This window comes from Alnus glutinosa, chromosome 6, assembly GCF_958979055.1.
Source record: "Alnus glutinosa chromosome 6, dhAlnGlut1.1, whole genome shotgun sequence".
Taxonomy (NCBI): domain Eukaryota; kingdom Viridiplantae; phylum Streptophyta; class Magnoliopsida; order Fagales; family Betulaceae; genus Alnus; species Alnus glutinosa.
Genome location: NC_084891.1, coordinates 3,091,185 through 3,113,609, shown reverse-complemented (window position 1 = coordinate 3,113,609; position 22,425 = coordinate 3,091,185). Strand labels below are relative to the sequence as shown.

The window sequence follows — 22,425 nt, the reverse complement described above, 5'->3', positions numbered from 1 at the left end:
GGTTGGTTTGCTTTCGTTGCTACTTCTTGATGTCTCTCAAGAAACAAAAAAAAAAAAAAAAAAAAATGGTTTGAGGGAAATCCGGTACGTGGGCTAAAGAAATGGACTCTTCTCAAAATTTATCTTGTTTCTCCTTCCCTCTTTTTCTTTTTTCCCTCTCATTTCCTTTTCATTTTTCTCTCCTCTTGTCGGGGTAGTATGGGCCAGCTTCCGCGCACCACGCTGGCTCTGGTCAAAAAGCAAAATGCTTGTAATTTTATATTAAATTAATGTAACAAGATCAGTACTCAATCGAATCATGTGGAAGTTTTTTTTCCACATTTTTTATTTTTTATATTTTCAGATACTTTTATTTGTAATTGCTGAGCATTGGACATTGCATTAATCTACCCAACTTGGACTTTTAGAAAGTTGGCCAAAGTCATAATGCCATGTTACAACAAGAGAAAAAAAAGCATTGCTTTTGGCAAAGTCATAATGCCATGTCCAATTTCTATAATGCCATGTTACAACAAGATAGAAAAAAATCATTACAACATTTTTCATTTGTTAATTTCTTTAGTTTTTACGGTCCTAGCTTTTGTCCTCTAGAAATTCTTTTTACTATTATAATTGTTTTAATTATTATTATTAAGATATCATGTTTCACGATGGCTAGTTTTGCCAAAAGCAATGCTTTTTTTTTTTTTAACCTACATTCATTTGTTTCGTCTTTAAGGACGTCCTAGCTTCTGCCTCGGAATTATTGGATCCTCTATCCAACACAAGCTTAGTTATGGTGAAGTCGTGCGGACCGGGTAAGCTTGCAGAAATAGGTTTTTCAAAACCCACAAACCTGCACTGCCCAAGGGCGAGTAAGAGATATCTTGATGTGGATTTTTATTTCGATATTTCATATTTGAATATAAGCATTGATTATTGTATGCAAATTTTGTTGGGTACTTTTGTTTTGACTACTGCCTCCTCGATTGGCCGGTGGGTTTGATGCAGTGAGTTTATCCGTAATCTGTGTATGTTGTGTTTGCATAGAAAAAAATAAAATAAAATTGTATTTGTGTATGATTTTTGCATGGTTGTTAAATAATATTTTTAAGAATCCTAATGGGAATTATGTATTAAATATTTGTTTATGTTGGGAATAAATCTCATCGTAGGTCCCACTCAATCACATATACATGATAATCCTGTTATTATATAGAGGAAGATAACTTAGAATCATCTCTTTATGGAAACACATCAGGTCTCATTCTCAAATTCATCACATCAAATCTAAATTAAACGTACATTCATGCAAGCAATTAATTAGACATCTAGTTACACAAGAAACCCTCAATTTGAAACAAATAAAGCTAAGAACCAAAATCCCTAGTTTTCATACAAAAATGACCTTCAATCTTAAATTTTGTCGTAAATCATTATAAATGAATGGTCCAACATGTCATTTCTAACGTTTATTTACATAACCCAACCATCAATTTTGGTGAATTAAAGCCGAATCATAAATGTCCCTAACTTTGGCCTATTGAAACCCCAACTTTAAAATTTCTTTAATTCACTACAATACAATCTAAATTATCTAAAATTGACACTAAAGATGGATAGATCACGTCAAGAACATATTTCTATGCAATCAAGGGAAGTAAAAGCAAAAAAAAATTGGCAGTGGCTGAACTTTTTTTTAGGGTCAAAGTAGACTAAACAACTTGTTCGAGTCTCGATCCTTGTCTAGAATTGGCCGATTTATAGTGTGTAAACCTAAGGAGAGCAAAATGCTCTCATTCTGTGGCGTCAAAATTGAAATAAGCAATAAAAAGAAAAATGCAATGAGCATATGATCATCCTCAAATGGTACTATTGGACACCTCATCAATGTGCTTAACCAAGCTACGTACTAAGCTACCAATATTACGTGATGATGTTATGGTGTACTTGTACTTCGGACGTCTCCATGCCTTGTAGTTTCAAGAAGCTTTTTCTTGGTCGAAGAAGCTCAGTTACAACATCTTTAACGTTCATCCGTTCTTCGAATTGTTCAACAGAACAAGCGAGGTCGGAGGGAGGGGGGGCCGGTATAGGACTATAGGCCATTGCCTCCCCCCTTAACTCTTAAGAAGAAAAAAAAAATTATAAAGTTTTTTGCCTATCCCTTGCAAGAAATTTCTTTTGCCCCTTGGCCCCTTCCCTTTTATCATCTCTAGAACTGGCTTCATCTCATCTGAAACGATAGATTCATTGTCAAGACTTTTTCCTTTAATATTTCACACATAGCAACGGACATGTCTGAGAAGGGTAACAATAGAATGAGCTTTACAAAGTTGCAAAGATTTTGTTCAAAGTAAATGAAAGGGGTTTAGTAAAGCAGTGCATTGGAAGAAGACAAGTATGGACTTAAGGAGTCACACACCGGGCAAAGCTCGGTTTCCTAACGATGCGTGGCAAAGGTAACATAAAATGGGGATTCATTTCAATATAGGTAGATAGCATTAGAAATGTCTAAAAAATATGCGTGATCATTTGTTTTGTGTTGCGTTTAGCAGAATGTGTTTTGTGTAGAATATAATGTGTTTTGTATAACAGTTAATGGGCTATTTGTTTGTTAGAGTGAGATATTCTAACCAAAGGAGCAAGACAATGTTAGCTTCAAGAGCTATATCATCCAAGTAAAGCATTGTGAGAACGTCAAGAAGCACACAATTCATTCAACTGATATTTCTCAATTTCAGTATAGAAATTGAGACCTTTTATTATTTTTTATTTTCTGAATCTTTGGCCAATGATTGTTTTTACTTTTGTTTTTTTATACCAAAAAACTTTCTTTTCAATTTTCCTTATTGATTTTTAAATTGAAGGGGCTAATAAAAAAATAAAAATTGGGTTAGCTTTAATTTACTTAAAATTTGGCTATATATATATTTTGGTTGTTTCACGTATCTAACATATAATAATTAGTGACATTGAATGATTGGCATGAAACTTTAAAATCATACCATTGCTTGCGATTTGGATTTAAAACTTATTTGCTAAAGTTTTAAAAATATAGTTAAATATTTAATAAAATAGCAATTTAATCTTTAAAATTAAACCATTATTTGCGATTTGAAAAATGTGATTTTTCCTACGTTTTCAAACTGTAATTTCTTTTTTTTTTTAAAAAAAAAAAAAAGAAAAAAAAAAAGAGGGAAATTCTCAAACGTGACACTTTTACGATTTTGTTTAAAAATACATGTTTAGCTTGTAATATCGCGGAGCCAAATGCAGTTTAAGTGAACTAACCCTTTCAGAAGCACAAGGCACAATTGAAATCGGCAATGTTAACCAAAATGAAGAAATAAGATCATTTCAAGAAACCGAAAAGTAAACAGAAAGGAAAAATATATGCAATAAGTCTATTATCCACATCACGTGAAACTTTTAAAGTCCTCAATATCTACATAGTCTCAAAGAGGTAGCTCAATCGATTGGAGACCACGCTTCATGAAGCGGAGGTCACTAGTTCGAATCTCCTCCCCCCTCCCCCCCTCTTGTGTGCACATGTCAAAATATATATATATATATCCACATAAATTAAAGTCCACAACAAGTTTATTATCGTCTGAATTTGAGAAAATTTGCAGTGGCTTTTTGTGGTAATCTTAAATAAGTGGGATTTTCTAAGAATATATGGATTTATTTTTAGACTTTCAATTTGTAATTACTTTTATCATGATTGATGGCCTTAATTAGAAACTATTTATTAAATTTTTACCATATTAGAGTCTTAAAATTTGTTTTTGAAATAGCATTTATTGTACAATTATTAAGTGGGAGCCTTAATTAAAATGTATTTTATTAAATTTTTACCATATTAGAGCCTTAAAATATTTTTTTGAGCCTTAATTTTTTTTTTAATAAATATATTTATTGTATAATTATTAATTGGGGCCTTATTCAACTGGCCGGGTGATAATTATATTTACTATATAATTATATCTATTTATTGTACTATAATTATATTTATTGTGTCATTATTAATTCCTGAGGATTGGCTGATCAAAACCAAGAGCAGAAAAGCCAACGCCAATGGAAGGGATTTCATCGTCACGATTTTGAAATTTCTTTATATGCCTATGCCCTATATATTACCGTTAGAAGCTTAGACCTGTATGTGCTCACTCTCCTATGCCCTAGATATATATATATTACCGTTAGAGCCTTACTCCAGGACGTGTAGATTTTGTTCGGAGGAATTTAAGGAGTTGGATTTGGCATTAAATATATCAAACTTAAGATTCTTTTGTAAATTTATAATTCTCTTTATATAAAAAAGATTGAAGTCGGTAGATTCAAATATATATATATATTTGCTTAATTGTCGCCATTTAATGGATCTTCATATATTAATATAATATATATTTTATATTAAGAGAATTAGATATTTACAAAAGAATCTTAAATTTGATATATATATATATATATATATATATATATATATATATATATTCAATGTGAAATCTAGCTCCTTAAATTCCTCTGAACAAAATCTACACCTTCTGATCAATCCATGATTTGATTTGGTTCTAACCCTACTAGGGCATAGGAGAAGGAGAGTTAGTATATATATATATAGGCTCTGTGTGTACCCTAGGCATTATAAAGAAATTTAAAATCATGAAGATGAAGAAATCTCTTCCATTGGCCATGGTTTTTCTGCTCTTGGTTTTCAGCCAATTCTCAGGAATATTGGTGCGTGCTGATTTGGTTGACGACACATGTGAGAAAACCTACAATCCTATCTTTTGCACGTCAACTTTAAGGTCGGACCCCCGTAGCGCTAGCGCCAACGCGAAAGGCCGTGCCTGAATCATGTTACAAGTTGTGCAAACCAACACAAATGAAACCTATGAACAAGTGAATAAATTGCTTGGGAATGCAAGTGATCCAGTTCTCAAGGATATGCTCACTCTTTGTGATCTTGACTATGGGAATAACGTTATCAGTAGTTGTTCGGATGCTTTCGAAAAGTTCGATATCGGCCTTTACCTCGAAGCTCAAGGTGATATGGACAACGTAGTCGAGAGTGCATATACTTGTGAGAAGTCCTTCAATTGTGAAGTGGCCTTCACTAATAGATACAAGATTCACACTACATTCAGCTCTGTTCCCTGCCAACCACGGCCATCGCCGTTAACCAATATGAATAATCTTGTTTACACCCTTTCCTGAATAGCCGAAGACGTTATTGCTAAGTATACCATTAATTAGGTTTTGATTTTTTTAATTATGTTTAATCCTATTTTCAATGAATAAGATAATATCATCCATTAATTATTCCAAATCGAAAGGAATAAGAGAATATCTTCCTTGTCGTTTGTCCCTCTATCTCTCTTTTTTTTTTTTTCTTTTTTCTTTTTTTTGTGTGTGTGTGATTGAGTATTTGAGTGATGATAATATAAGGGATAATTGCACCGTTGGTCCCTGTGGTATACCATAATTATTTTTCACTCCCTATGGTTTAAAATGTTCATGGGAGGTCCTCGTGATATGCAATAATTACAAATTGATCCCTGGCGTCAAATTCTGTTAAAATTTTTAACAGATTCCGTCAAATGCCACGTCAGCGCCACGTGTCGCCAATAAGATGGCGACACGTGTCTATCGTAATAAAAAAATATAAATTTATTAAAAAATAAATAAAAATACTTATTTTTTTATAAAAAAAAAATTCAAAAAAAAAAACAAAAAAAAAAAAGCTGAAGGGGTTGCCCAGCCACCCCTTTGGGGTGGCCTGGCCGCCCCCAGCCACTGGGGGTGGCCGCGCGCCACCCCCAGTGGCTGCAGGGGGTGGCGCGCGGCCACCCCCAGTGGCCGGGGGTGGCGCGCGGCCACCCCCAAGGCCCAGGGGTGGCCTTCGGGCCACCCCTAGATCTTCTAAGGGTGGCCCGATGGCCACCCCCGGCCACTGGGGTGGCCGCGCGCTACCCCAGGTGGCCTCTGGGGGTGGCCATCGGGCCACCCTTAGAAGATCTAGGGGTGGCCCGAAGGCCACCCCCAATGGCCTTGGGGGTGGCTGCGCACCACCCCCGGCCACTGGGGGTGGCCGCGCGCCACCCCCGGCGGCCTCTGGGGGTGGCGCACGGCCACCCCCATGGGCTGGGGGTGGCAAAAGGGGTGGCCAGGCCACCCCCTTTCCCCATTTTTTTTTTTTTTTTTTTTTAAAAAAAAAAAAATAAGTATTTTTTATTTATTTTTTAATAAATTTATATTATTTTATTAAAATTAGACATGTCAGCGCCACGTGTCACCAATAAGATGACGACACGTGGCGCTGATGTGGCATTTGACGGAATCTGTTAAAAATTTTAACAGAATTTGACGCCAGGGATCGATTTGTAATTATTGCATATCACGAGGACTTCTCATGAACTTTTTAAACTATAGGGAGTGAAAAATAATTATGGTATATCACAGGGACCAACGGTGCAATTATCCCATAATATAATAACAATAAAACATGTTTCCTTTACTAAACTTCCTTTTCTCTAGGATTGAATTTCAATACCCTATTTTGTTCTTCTCCCATGCACTAATCTATTAACCATGATTACCTGATCAAAGGTTTGAGAGAAACTAATTAGGGGTAATTACCTTTTCCTCCCATGAACTACCAAAAAATGCGCGATGCCCTCATGAACTACCAACTCAACCAAAATAGAGTATTCAACTACCAAAGACAACCATGTTCCCCCCTTCCGTCAGTTAGAGAGGTTAAAAGAAACAGTCAATGGGTCATGTGCCGTTTTACATGGGGGCATGTTGGAAGATAGTGGTAGTTCATTGGGGGGAAAGAGGAAGATGGTAGTAATTCATGGGGGGGAAAGAGGAAAAAAAAATGAAGCTAAAATGGTGTGTGACGGTCACGTGACCCGTTGACCGTTTGTTTTAACCCCTTTGACTGACGGAAGGGGGGAAAAAGGTTGTCTTTGGTAGTTGAATGCTCTATTTTGGCCGAGTTGGTAGTTCATTGGGGCATCGTGCATTTTTTGGTAGTTCATGGGAGGAAAAGGTAATTACCCCTTAATCTTATTTAACAAAGTAGAAGAAGCTAACTGTTTGATGGAGGACCATAAGGCCGTGTGGATTGATATGGGTTTATGTGTCTTATTTTCAGATTACTTGAGTAGCACGTATTTTTTCTTTATTATATTATGTTAGCCTTCTTATGTTTTGTTCAATAATGGGCTTGGCCCTAGAGTTTATGTAGGGTAGAGATCTTATATAAAATTGTTTTGTAATAAGAGGAGACAAGAATTATTTTAATAAAAATTGACTGGCGGCTAGTTCACTACAGATATGAGACTTTTCTAGGTTTTGTGTGTGTGTTTTGGTTGTTTGTGTGTCAAAGCTTAGAGTTCCAGTTAGATAATTGTGTGACTTCATAGGGCTACTGCATCAATTGGTATCATAGAACTTTGAGTCCTACCCACCATGAGCAACTGGAGTAGCAAACAACAGAATACCCCGTTGACTTCTCCACACCAACAAGATGCCTTCCACGAAGCTTTGGAACACCTGCGCAATCTGCAACTTAAGGAAAATGCGACGCAGCAGCGACTGGATGTGGTATGTAGTCACATGTTCAACAAACCCGAGAGTTCGAGGGAGAAGAACAAGGAGTGTGTGCCGAATAACGACCAGCGCAAGGAGAAAATGATATGGACGGACACTGTTACTGGGAACTATGTCCCCTTATTGCACCATACGTCTTTCACTGGCCCACAATTTACACAGCATACTCAGATGCCGAACGGTGGATACCACGCCCGATGTGAAGGTTCTCCTTTTCTCGATTGGACAGAGCGTGTGGTGTCCCTGCTGGATGATGCCGCTAGGAGGTTTCGAGTTGACGTTCCTAACTACCATGGGAATTTCAAGCCACACACTTTTCAAGACTAGATTACCTCTCTTGAGGATTAGTTCAATTGGTCGGGCTTGTCGTTTGATAGACAAATGCATTTTGCCAAGATGAAATTAAAAGGGTAGGCTCGTGTGTGGTGGCACAGCTTGGAAGAGAGGTTGCATCGACTCAAACAACCGCCTATCACTGCTTGGGACAAAATGAAGATGAAGTTGCAGGAAAACTATCTCCCACTAGACTACGAGGACTCCTTGTTTAAGGAGTTAATCCTACTGCGGCAGGGCTCTACGACCGTGGATGAGTACGCCAACAGGTTTCACAAGTTGAGCATACAGAGTCAAATTGCTGAAACTGAACGGCAAACATTGGCTTAGTTCAAGGCTGGTTTTCGAGACGATATCCGTAAAGAACTCCTTACTGTGCCTCTCATGAGCGTGGAAGAAGCCTATCAATTTGCTGTTTGTTTGGAACGACAACGACTGGCGGTGGCACCGTGGCATTTTCACACTGGTTGAGGAAGTTCAGCACCCATGGGCCCTGATAAGCCTCCTGTCAGGCTGACCATGGGCAACCACCAAGAACAGTCCCATTCCCGTCCTTCCGAGTGGAACTCGTTTGACGACCGAAGACCCAAAGAACCTATGGACGTCTGAGGTGACAAGGCACGGGATGAGTGTTTCAAGTACGGTGGAAAGGGTCATTACGGAGTGGTGTGTCCCACTAATGACAAAAAGTTTACCTTGGTTTGTAGGGAAGAACTCTCTTACCAGGAACATGGCGTGACTCAAGACCTCGAGGAGGCCGAGCATGAAGAAGAGCTCCTGGAAAGTTCTACGTTGCCACTTTGTGTGATTCGATGAATTTTGGCAGGGCAATGGAAGGAAGACAAGGCAGAGGAGGATTGGCTTCACACCAACATCTTCCATACTCGGGTTGAACATCATGGAAAATCTGTAAATGTCATCATTGATATTGGCAGTGGCATAAACGTGGCTTCCCACGAGACAGTTCAAAATCTGAAGCTACCTCTCGAAAAACACCCTCAACCATACAAGCTTAGTTGGGTCAACGATACCTCCATTCTAGTGAAGAGTCGTTGCTTGATTTCCTTCTTGTTGGGTAAGAACTACAAGGATGCCGTGTGGTGCGACGTCATACCTATGAAGGCCTACCACCTCCTCTTGGGATGCCTGTGGCTCTTCGACAAAAAGGTGCAGTATGATGGGTGCCGAAACACTTATTCCTTCAACTTTGAGGGACGCCGATTGACACTTCAGTCAATGAAACTCCAGGATTTTGATCCACCTCGTGACAATAGCAGAATTATCACGATGTGAAGGTTTATGGAAACATGCCACGAGCAAGAGGTTGTCCTTGCTGTGATCGCCCGCCCTACGGTTGTGGACTCTGCCACGACTCCTCCCGTTGAAATCCAGGCTGTCCTCGATGAATTCCGTGACGCTACCCTGATCTCTCCCTCCCATGAGGTCCATCCATCATATGATTGACTTGGTCATGAGCTCATCACTGCCCAATCTCCTAGCTTACCGCATGAGCCCTACCGAGCACCAAGAATTACAACGCCAAGTCACCGAGTTGCTGGAACATGGGTCTATCAGAGGGAGTTTGAGCCCTTGTGTCGTACCTGCACTATTAATTCCTAAGAAGGATGTGAGTTGGCATATGTGTGTGGACAGCCGAGCTATTAACAAGATCACTATCAAGTACCAGTTTCCCATTCCACGTCTTGATGATATGTTGGACGTCTTGCACGGTACCACTATCTTTTCCAAGGTCGATTTGCATAGTGGCTATCATCAAATTCGTCTTCGCCCCGAAGATGAATGGAAGACGGCGTTCAAGACACGCGATGGTCTCTTTGAGTGGTTGGTTATGCCCTTCAACCTCACAAATGCGCTGAGCACCTTCATACGGGTCATGACACAGCTTTTGTGGCCGTTCATCTACAAGTTTGTCATTGTGTACCTTGATGACGTTTTTATTTTTAGCCGGACTTTGGAGGAGCATGTCGACCATCTTGCCCAGGTATTACGCACCCTCCGTTTTGAGAGTTTTTTTACTAACCTCAAAAAATGCTCTTTCGCCCAATCCAGTGTCATATTTTTGGGGTTTCTTGTTTCCTCTAATGGTGTTTCCGTTGACTCCAAGAAGGTGTGGTCCATCTTGGAGTGGCTAACTCCTAAGAACATCCATAACGCCATAGCTTTCACGGCTTGGCATCATTTTATCGGCGGTTTATTAGGGGCTTCAGTGCAATCATGGCCCTAATCACCGAATGCACCAAAAAGGGAGTGTTCCTCTGCTGCTACCAAGGCATTCCAGAAAATCAAACTTCTCCCCACCGATGCTCATGTCCTGCGCATGCCTGATTTCACGCTTCCATTCGAAGTGGCCTGTGATGCTTCTCATTCTGGTATTGGGGTTGTTCTCAGTCAGCAAGGCCATCCCATCGCCCTTTTCAGCAAGAAACTTACTGAAGCAAAGAGTCGGTATTCCACCTACGAGCTGGTGCTATACGCCATGGTTCAAACCGTTAAGCATTGGCGCCACTACCTGATTCACACTGAATTTGTGCTATTTACTGATCACGACTCTCTTCGGCATCTTAACTCCCAAAAGAAGCTCAATTCCAAACATGCTCGCTGGTTTGATTACCTCCAACAGTTCACCTTTGTGCTTAAACACAAAGCAGGAGTTGAAAATTGCGTCGCGGATGCACTTAGCCGCAAGTCCCTGCTCCTTCAACATTTATTAGTAGGGGTGCCCTATTTTGCCAACTTGCTTGCCACTTATACGAATGATTCGGATTTTGGCGCTTTATACATGCAGTTGCGCTCCCAGACTCGACCTTGTGCTAATGAGTTCAGTCTCTCGGATGGGTATCTATTCAAAGGAACTCGGTTGTGCATTCCTCGGTCTTCCCTTCATGAGTTTGTGATCCTTGAGCTCCACTCCGGCGGCCTTGCGGGTCATTTTGGTCGGGATAAAATACTCAGTCTTGTGGATGATAGTTTTTTTTTGGCCTTATCTTCCCTGTGATGTTGTCACGGTCATCAAGCACTGCAGGACCTGTCATCTTGCCAAGGGTAGCAAGACCAATGTTGGTCTGTATACGCCCCTTCCTATTTTGCATCACCCTTGGTAAGATCTTAGTATGGATTTTGTTTTCGGATTGCCGAAGACCGTACGGGGCCATGACTCTTTCTGTGTGGTTGTTGACAGATTTTCCAAGATGGCTCACTACCTCCCTTATGCTAAGACTTTCGATGCTTCTCGGGTGGCTGCCTTGTTTTTTGTTGAGATTGTACGTCAAATTTGTGAGCTATTTCTGGAAAACACTTTGGTAAAAAATGGGTACTCAACTCAAATTTCAAGTGCTTTTCACCCTCAGACTGATGGCCAAACAGAAGTCGTTAACAGGAGCCTTGGTAACTTGCTGCGTTGTTTGATCACTGATCAACACACCACATGGGATTTGCTATCGCCTCACGCCGAATTTGCATATAACAGCTTAGTCAATAACAGTACGGGTCTTTCCCCATTCGAGATCGTCACAAGGCGGTGGCCCAAGGTCCCCTTGGACCTCACTCCTTTACCCCCTGCATTCTCCTTCTAGCCAGGGAGCCATTGAGTTTGCCCAACATGTTCAGAGCATCCACATGGAAGTCCGTCGCAGATTGGTTATGAGTGCTAAGAACTATAAGCAACATGTTGACCCTCATCGCCAACATGTGTCCTTTGAGGTTGGTGACTTTGTTCTGGTGCGCCTTTGTCCCGAACGTTTTCCCCGTGGGTCTTTCCACAAACTCCACCATATGCGAGTTGGACCCTTCAAGATACTCAAACGATTGGGTGTCAATGCTAATCAGCTCTCCCTTCCGGGCACTCTAACTATTAGCCCCGTCTTTAATGTGGAAGACCTCATTGCTTACCCGGGAGATCCTGCAGAGATTGCTCCTACTACAGATGCTCCAAGTCCTATTGCTCTCCTCCCTACAGCTGCACCACCCCGTGATAAGAATGACGCCATTCTGGATGATCAAATTGTTTCTACACGCAGGGGCGGCTATCAAAAGTTTTTGGTTCGTTGAAAGAACCACCCCTCATCGGATGACAGTTGGATTAAGATTGAAGAAGTCCAGCGTCTTGATCCGGATCTCTATGATGCGTACGTGACCCTCCACTCATCGGAGTCGAGTTCTCTTCCAAGAGAGGGGAATTGATGGAGGACCATAAGGTCGTGTGGATTAATATGGGTTGATGTGTCTTATTTTCAGAATTTTTTTCTTTATTATATTATGTTAGCTGTCTTATGTTTTGTTCAATAATGGGCTTGAACCTAGAGTTTATGTAGGGTAGAGAGCTTATATAAAGCTGTTTTGTAATAAGAGGAGACACGAATTGTTTTAATAAAAATTGCATGGCGGCTAGTTCACTACATAGATGAGACTTCTCTAGGTTTTGTGTGTGTGTTTTGGTTGTTTGTGTGTCAAAGCTTAGAGTTCCAGTTAGATAATTGTGTCACTTCATAGGGCTGCTGCATCACCGGTAGATTTGTCTATGTTAATTGTGTATAACCATCTCTTGTATAAAATTTTTTTTTCCCTTGAAAACTTGTAAAGTACATTAAAAGAAGGAGAAGAAAGTTGCATCATTAACAATTTTAAACCAAATTATAGAAAATGAATTATTTGAAATTACATTTTTAAAAATTAAGATTTGAAAATGTTGAAAATTTATTTTTTTCAAAAGGACTCGCAAGTAAAAATGATGTTTTTTTTTTTAAAAAACACATAATTTTAAAAGCTAAACTACAATTTGCTAAACGCTTAACTACATTTTCAAATCGCTCATTTTTAAATTGCTATTTTTTTGAATTAGCTTAGTCTTGAATTAGAATTTACTTTAAAGTTTAATATCTTATTTTAAATAAATATTTTATAGGTTGAATTTTCAAGTATTAAAATATTAATTAAATATATTTAAGTTTTTGTTCCATAACAAGATTCGTCCTTGGTTCTTTCCTACCCTAGTACATCCCTTCCCCAACAATGATCATTTAAGCAAGGTTATAATTTTTCTTAAAATTGAGTTGGAGAAGTTTATTTCAATCTAACATATTAAATTGACGTGTTTAAAATAAAAAATAATTTTTATGTGCATTTTTAATTAACTCCTATTCATCTCTTATCTCCAAATGTGACATAGCTTGCTTTTAAAGTCATTATTGTATAAAAAATTTAATAGTGGTCCATTTCAAATTCAATAGTAATTTTAAAAGTCATGTCACATTTGGAGGGATAGAAGTTTTGCATATAGCATTACTCTTTGAATTATCACATGACAATTAAAAATGAACGTGAGAATCAAATATATTTTAGATCCATATATACCAATTTAATAGACCAGATTAAAATAATTTTCTCAAATTTTTTTTATCTAAAGTTAATTAGAATTAAATCAGCGCCGTTTCAATCAAGGTTTAAGGACTAATTAAATAAATTAAATATAGTTAATTACCAGTCCAAAAATGCATGTATGACAGTATGAGGATTGGAATCATATTGTTGATTATAAAATTTATACTAATCATTACAAATACACCGAATCTAAATGTATACAGAACAATTCGTGTGATAACATGCTCTTGCCTTGGACGATCACATGCATGTTCTCAGCAAAGAGACAACCATGGACGGCAGTTGTTCCTAAAAGGCACTACATTTCTAACCCTAATTAATCTCAACACGAGACACCAGGAGTAATTATTTGGGCGTGAAACGTTATGGTCCCAATCGTTCGAGTCCACGTAGCAGTGAGCACTCACCCACATGCATCGGAGGCTAAACCTGCATCGATCGAAGGCTCCGAGCACTCACCCACATGCATGTTCATGCATGCATCACAAAGAGAAAAGGCCCACCCGGCCTCCTGCGTCTTAGCGTCTACAAGCGTAGATTCGTGGAAAGGTGGGAAGTGGGAACTGCATGGGAAGACAGAACTAGAAGACATATATATATATATATATATATATATATATATATATCAAACAAATTAATTAGTGTCAATTACCAAAGAAGTTTAATATTTCATAGAAACAGTTAAAAAATTAAGAAGAAAAGAGCTAGAGATCGAGATGATCGATCATGTACGTTCTCCTCTTTTAATCTCATCGCGGCGGTCATGTCACCCCGAACCACCCTAACAACCAATATACAGTTATACACCCATTGACCCAAAAGCAATCTTTCAATTTTTTTTTTTTTTTTAGCATTTTTGTCATATTATATGTACTGTTTATTTTAAATAAACGATTAAAAAAAAATGTATTGCTCTCAATAATCACTGCATTCTAAACCGTTAACCGCTAACTGCTTTTGTAAGTTGTTGAAAAAAAAACCGCTAATTGCCTAGGACAAAGCGATTAACGATTTTAAAGATAAGCAGAAATGATTACTAACCGCTAACAGTACGTTAACCCCCTCCCTATATATATATACATACACATATGTATACGTACATACAAAACGATGTCGTTTTATATGGGGTTTTAAAAGACACCATACATTCGGCAAAAAAAAATAAAATAATAAAAGCCCAAAAACATAAAAAAAAAAAAAAGAAAAAAGAAAAAAAAGGTCAAATGAAGGTCCAATACGTACCTAAAAATAGGTCTAAAATGCTCAAATTTAAAAGTAATTATGCGGTGCGGTTATAACTTTAAATAACCGCTAACTGATGATTATTTTGTAACCGTTAAACGCTTAAAACGGGACGGTTTCGGTTATAAAATAAAATATATTGCCTAAGACGATTATAGTTAGCAGTTAAAAGTAATAAGTACTAGAGGTGTAAACCCGGAGCGGATTCCCGTGTATTGGGTAAAAACTGGGGACCGGCTCCAAATCCCCGGTTTTTTTTGTTTTCAACACCCGGCCCCAAATCCGGGTACCCCGGGTATCCGGTCCGGGTGGTATTTAAAATATATATATATATATATATATATATATATATATATATATATATATATATATATATATATATATATATATATATATATATATATTTTGGACTTATTTTAGCATTGGACCTACTTTTTTTCAACTTCATTTAAACTTTTTTTATACCAGTAATGCCCACAAGCAACACTAGAAAGCTTATGCAGTACTTCATTGGAGCTAGCTTCCATATCTTTCACTGCAATGCAGTGTGCACGGGCTTTTATACTCAAACAGGAAGGAGAAAAAAAAAAAGAAAAAAGAGTTAAATGTTTTTGGTTTTTGTTAATGAAATAACTATAAGTTATATGAGGATCTCCTTCAAATAGATAAATATCCTTTAAATATTTGCTCGTTCTGCTTCAAAAATATCAAATCTGAATAGAATCAGAGTGAACGTGAAGAGTGAGTGACGAGTTAGAAGAAGAACTAAGAAGAAGAAGAAGAAGAAGAAGAAGAAGAAGGCTGGACCGGCTGGTTACCTGGTAGGCGGTGAGTCGGCGAGGAGTCGGCGACGAGCCGCAAGGAGTCAGTGACGAGTGGCGAGCGGCTGAACAAGTGAAGGGTAGACTTTTCCGTTTCAACGTGATGCGGTGAATCGATGATGGAGAGTGAAATGGAGAAAGAGATTGTTCAGAGAAGTTGAGCGGCGGCAGAGTTTTGATTTTTGAATTGATTTTTGTCTGAACTCTGAAGTTGAACTTGAGCTGCGGCAGTGAGCAAAATTGAAGGGTCTTTGACTCTTTTGAGTTTGATACTTGAATTTGATAGGGCAACAGAGTTTTTACGAAAATGACGAAATGCTCCTCTCCCTTCCTAACTCCTAAGCCGTGTAATATTAGGATAAAAGGGCAGAGGGGGTAATTTTTTTTATAAATTAATTAACCTACTCGGAGCCGGGTACCCAGGTATAACCGGGGTTTTTTGAAATAAATACCCGGCTCCGGCTCCGAGTACCCAGAGTCGGGTACTAACCGAGTTTCCCGAAGCTGGTTAATGCTCGGATCCAGTTTCCCGGCTGGTTATATCAGGTCCAGATTTATACCCCTAGTAATAACCGCTAACTGTAACCGCATTTTTCACTCCTAACAGTAACATGTAATCTCTAAGTTAAATTTTTTTCAATTTAGTGTATAAAACTGTTATGTATGTTTTTAACATATGAAAAAGCTTTTTTTTGTTTTTAATTAATACGTGAGAATTACATGATATTTAATAGAACTATTAAAAGAATCACGTGCTTCTTAGGTGTTCACAATTTGATAGACGGGTCACGAGAGAAAATTTATGTCCTTTTTATGTGGATGAATTACCTAAAAAGTCCTAATTGCATGCCACTTCTGCCGTTACTGAGATACGTAGCCAACGCACAAAATCGCACGCGGATTTAACACAAAAACCGGCACCACGCACGTCCCACGGTTTCTACCCTTTTTTCCACCTCAGATTTATTCGTCCTCATCCGTCCTTCTCCATTTCACTCTCGCCCACATCACTCCTATTTATATTAACCCCCAAGTCCCAACCACTACCACTACCACCACCACCACCACCACCATCCTCATCGCCCTCTAATCTCTTTCGCTAAAACTCACTTTCTTTCTCTCTTTGGATATCCATTGATCTACGAGTAGTAGAGCACGTACCAGCAATGTATAACGAATTCCAGCAACCATCCACGCCCTCGCTGAGGCACAAGGTAAAGCTGTGGTGTTTCTCCTCCTCGGTCCACCACAGCGGGCCTCCGGAAGGCGATGATCAGGACAAGCCGCGGTCTCCGCGCTCGCCCTACGCGTGGATCAAATCGACCGCCCAGGACCTGCCCGAGATACGTGACCGATGCAAGAACCTGATCTCGCGGATCGGCTGCAGGGCCCGCAGCAGGCACCACCGCTCGCACTCAGCGGACTTCAGCTACGACCCGCTGAGCTACGCGCTCAATTTCGAAGACGACACACGGGTCGACGAGTTCCCGCTCAACTTCTCCGCGAGGCTCGCGGCGTCGAGGAGGGATATCGTTGCGTTTAGCTGAGAATGATTTGCCGTTAATTTGGGTCGTGTTGCATGTTTTCTGTATGTACAGAGACAGAGTTTTAATTTGATGGTACTCCGAATTAATGAGTACAATGTAGTTTGCCTGACATTGATTTTGTCTGGTCAGAAGCTATATACATAGTGTATGCATTTTGTAAGTTTCAATTAATTTCGTTATGAATTGTGCTTATAGCGACTATTAATTTAGGCGTTTTATATATGCTTCCTCCAAACTCATTATTTTTGAATAAATGAGAGATCAAATTCTCAAATTGGTTGAGATTTTTAGCAATAGGAACAATAAATATTGTGAAAGAGTTCGGATAAATCTAATCCTTCTATTTGAACAAGTGAATCTCATAAGAACGCTTTTATAGTTATTACTTAAATTTGTAACAAATTATGAGAGATCCGCATCAATTCTCAACCTATTAAAGGTGAATTATTGGACTTTCTAGTTTAGGAGTTTAGTTCATGAATGTAGAACAAGAAACAAGCTGGAAATTGAATTAATGTCTACACTTTATGCACTCTCAGTCTAAAAATGTGTCTTTCTTGGAAGGTGCTACCCCCCATTCAATGTATAGTACATTTTGGCGGAGAAGCTTTTGGCTCAATTAGAAACAAATATGAATTACATATATTTTAATCACATATCGGTTTTAAAAGAAAAAGGGGCGGTCCGCTACTCCAATGTGTGTGTGTTTTTTTTTTCATGTTGATTTCTTCTTCTTCTTTTTTTTCTTTTTGTTTAAAAAAAATAGAATTTTTTTAGTATTTTTTTTTTTATTAAGGGCATTTTGTCATTTGAAAAATAATGACAATTTTTTGATAATTTAAAAGAAACATTGTCGCAATCTAAAATTTGTAAGGACATCATCCATATGGTAGTTTAAAAAAGATACGTTAGCCTTATTTTATTCTTTTTTTTTTTTTTTTTTTTTATAAATTTTTAGCCTAATTAAGAAAAAGAGTCAACACTTAAAAACAAAAAAAAAAAAAAAAAAAAGAAAAAGAAAAAGTCAACAAAGTCTAAGTTGAAGCGCTTCTTTGACCTTTCTAAATAATTATATTTACTTTAACCCCATATAAAAGCGTCATAAGAAAACGGTTGTAGGACAAATGGAGGAGGAGCCAAAAGAGTCATGAGAGCGGAGGCTCCCTAGATGAGTCGGAGCTTCTCTTTTCTTAATGCATTGGTATGTATTATTAGGACCGTACGGGAGGTTATTAATTGTTAATAACGATTTTTGGGGGCTCGAAGCCTTTCTCATCATCTGCTTGCGGAAGCAAAGACAGCAGAAACTATGGCTGCGCTTGGGGCTGTTTAGTTTAGCAAAGACGATGGTTTTTTTATGCCATTTTGTAAGGAGATGGAGCTCAAGTTATTTTAGAGATTAATTCTGCTTCTCTTTATCTCTCTAGAACTGGTCATTTTATTGAGAGCATTCACTTGGAGAATCAAAGGTTTCGTTCTTGTTCTTTTGTTTTTGCACCTAGAGATTCCAATTCAGCAGCTCATATTCTAGCTAAAGAGGCTACTTGTAATATAATTGATTTGTGTTGGTTGGAGAATACTTTTAGGAATATCTCTAGTATTGTTCTTAGGGAAGTTGTGTGTCCCTAGATCCTTTGTTTTAGTGGATCATTTCCGCTCTCTGATTAATGAAGATTCTGAAGTTCTTGGTTCCAAAAAAAAAAAAAAAAATGATTTAATTGTCAATATTCATTAATTACTAATCGCTAATCTTGTAACTGCATGGATGGGTGGGTGGCTTTTTCAACTAACCATCTAGAGTGGCGCAGTTAGTATTGGTAGGGTTTCATACCAACCAAAAGACTAAAGACATGCCCAAAACAGTCCCAAAATCATCTAAAGTTGGCCCCCCCAAAAAGACTAAAAACACCAAAATAAACTCAAAAAGTCCATACCTGAAAGGTGGTTTTGGGCATATATAAACGTTAACTGGCAGTGCAGACAGTTGGTAACCGCCCACCGTAGATAGGCGGTGTGGTTACTCAAAATTACTAATCGCTTAAGGCGGCGCAGCTAGAAGTTAAAGGCAATAACTGCTAACTGTCACCACCAATACAACCCTAATTTAATAAAGAGAGACTATTATTTTACTCAAGAAAAATTATCATATCATATTTCGTACGTCAATGACAAAATTTTCCTTCAAATTAAGCTAGAGAAAATTTATCTAATCTAATATGTTAAACTAACATTTGTTCTTAGAGCATGTGATTATTATATTTATTATTTATTTTTTAAAATGCATTAAAAAATCACATGAATTTTTTTTATTTTTTTATTTTAAAAAATTTAAGTTAAATAAACTAAGTTAGAAGAATTTCTTAGGATCTAATTTAAAAGGTTTTGCTCTAACCCCATTTAGAACAAAATTGTATCCTTTGCATCCTTCTGCCATCGTCTTTCCCTTCCAAAACTTTCTCTCGGATAAAATTTCTCAAGTAGATAGGATAATTTCTTAACCACCAGGGGTGATCGAATATAGGCAATTCAGATAAATGAGGGCCAGCCATTTACTGTTGCATTGATTGAGAGCAGTGTTTACTGTTAACAGATACTGAGGTCCCCAAGGTTGTCAAAATGTGTCATTGACTGTTCCATATATTAACATGTCGGGGCCTAAGAGCATTCGCAAGGAGTTATTTAAAATCTCTCTAAATTTTATTTTAAAAATTTACTTTTATTAATTTAGCTAATTAAATTTTTTAAAATATTAAAAAATAGATTTTTTAAATGTTTTTCTACTTTAACTAAATACTATTTTTTTATTGATAAAGTTAATTGTCAAAAGTATTCAATACATTGAATTCAATTCAAGAGTTTTGAAGCATTCAATGTAAAAGTTAATATTAAAAAATTAATTTACTTTTTTGACTCTTTGAAAGTAAAGAGGGTTACTAATAAATGTTAAACTTAACATTCGATAAAGGGTTATAATTGAAACATTCGTAGCAGTTTCACGAAAATAACTTTTTAGTTATTTTGGTAAGACAATTTGGTAAAAAAAAATATATATATATATATACACTACATCAGCCTCACTGCTATAACAAAAAATTTTTGGTGAGTGAATAGTATTCACAAATAATAGTGAGTATTGTTCACTCACCGAATGATTAAAATATTATTAAATTCGTTTTTTTCTCTCTCCCTTGTAATTTTTCGTTTCTCTCTCACACTGACATTGCCCATTCTCTTCGGTCCTCTCCCTTGTAATGCTGATTGCTGAGTAATGGCTTGATAAGAAAATTGATGAAAAACTTGAATATATTTTTTAATCTTACGGTTTTTGAGGTCTTGGGTCGTTTTCGTTAGTTGAGTGGCTTTCTCATGTTAATTCTAATATGAGAGTATATTTTCGTATTCATAAATATGACCAGTAGGAAAAAAAAAATTAAAAATATAATCATTAGAAAAAGATAAACATTCAAAAAAGATTATAGAAAATAATAAAGAAATTTGAAAAAATATTATTTAAATAGAATAGTGATAGTGAATAGTTAAAATAATGAAGCTGCTGGGGTGCTTTAAAAAAGTTTATGGCTAAAATAAAGAAAAATAATTTTTAATTATTTTAACTAGTAAAATAAGGTAACTGCATGAACGAAGCAAAAATGCAGAACTTGGACCAAAATTTGTGTGCTTTTAGAGCCTAGCCGGCTAGCCTAGAGGTGAAAGCGAAACATACCCATTACCCACACATAATATGGATTAATAAGTCGGGTTCAGCCCGTTAGATGATGAACAACATCTTGGCCCGAACATAATTTGGGCTAATAAGTCATGGGCCAAGAGCCTAATCTCTCGAAGCTTAAGCTTAAGCCCATCTTAGCTATCCTACAAACTAGTGTAGGTTTTATTAAATTTATATACAACCTAAAAAATACAACGCGTTAGAGAGGAAGTAATAAAATATTGGATACTTTTCTTAGAATTATTAGTGTCAGATTTGCAGCAGCAGCACGCGCACAACAAAAATATCAACAAAAAAGAAAAGCATGAATCAAGACATAATCCTAACACATTTACAATAAAAATTATATGATTAATTTCTAGTGTACGTAGTCATCATCCCGATCATCATATCTTCTCCGAATTGGATCATATCTCTATAATATTTCCTTTATATCTGCATTGCTCTTCTCCTCTTTCTCTCTCTCTCTCTCTCTCGGGGTCTCTCCCATGGCCATCCCACATGAAAAACTGGCCTCCTTCAGTGAAAATTCTCAATCAGAAGAGAGTGAGTACGTTGAAGAGTACGAAGAGATGAGTACGTCTTCTTCTTGTGGCTGCTTCCGGCCGGGACTTTGCTTCAGATATGGTAGACGTAGATATCTACTTCGGCAACAGCGTGGAGAGAAGGAAGAAAATTGGTTGGTGAATAAAATGATCAGGCAGGTGAAGCAGTACTTGTCGGAGGTAGGAGTGTAAACAAAAAAATTTGCACTTAAAAAAATTTGCAAAATTTTTAATAAATTTAAAAATAATAAAAATAATAATAATTAAAAACAAAAAATATAAAAACCTAAAAGAAATTAAGGGGTGGCCGGCCACCCCCTTGGGCAACGCCGGCCACCCCATTATTGGCCAAGGAGGTGGCCGGACCACCCCCTTGGCCGATCTGGGGTGGACGAACCACCCCAGTCGGCTTTGGGGGTGGTCCGGCCACCCCCAAAAGGCCAAAAAAGAAAACAAAAAAAAAGTTAGGGGTTTGGGGGGTGGCCGGACCACCCCCAAGGGCCTAGGGGTGGTTTCGACCACCCCATACGGCCAATATGGGGGTGGCCGAGCCACCCCCAAGGCCTTTGGGGGTGATCCGGTCACCGGCCACCCCCAAAAACCCATTTTTTTTTTGTTTTTGGGTTTTAGGCCTTTTAGGGGTGGCCGGACCACCCCCAAGGGCCTGAGGGTGGTTTCGACCACCCCATACGGCAGATCTGGGGGTGGCTCAAGGCCTTTGGGGGTGATCCGGCCACCCCCAAAACCCAAACTTTTTTTTTTGTTTTTGGGTTTTAGGCCTTTTAGGGGTGGTCGGACCACCCCCAAAGGCCTGGGGGTGGTTTCGACCACCCCATACGGCCGATATGGGGGTGGCCGACCCACCCCCAAGGCCTTTGGGGGTGGTCCGGCCACCCCCAAACCCCTACCCTTTTTTTGTTTTTTTTGTTTTTTGGCTTTTTGGGGGTGGCCGGACCACCCCCAAGGCCGACTGGGGTGGACGATCCACCCCAGATCGGCCAAGGGGGTGGTCCGGCCACCCCCTTGGCCAATAATGGGGTGGCCGGCGTTGCCAAGGGGGTGGCCGGCCACCCCTTAGTTTTTTTTAGGTTTTTATATTTTTTGTTTTTAATTATTATTATTTTTATAATTTTTAAATTTAAAAAAAAAAATTGCAAATTTTTTTTAATGTGCTGTAGTGGAAAACGGTACCGTTTTCCACTACA

The 22,425-nt window shown here is 38.3% G+C and overlaps 1 protein-coding gene across 1 annotated transcript; it reads left to right on the top strand.

Moving 5' to 3' along the window:
* Positions 1-16,405: 16,405 nt before the first annotated feature.
* On the top strand, positions 16,406-17,165 carry LOC133870867 (uncharacterized). The gene has a single exon (XM_062308114.1). It carries the CDS (start codon positions 16,565-16,567, stop codon positions 16,943-16,945), a length of 381 nt encoding a protein of 126 aa, XP_062164098.1. The 5' UTR covers positions 16,406-16,564; the 3' UTR covers positions 16,946-17,165.
* The last annotated feature ends 5,260 nt before the right edge of the window (positions 17,166-22,425 follow it).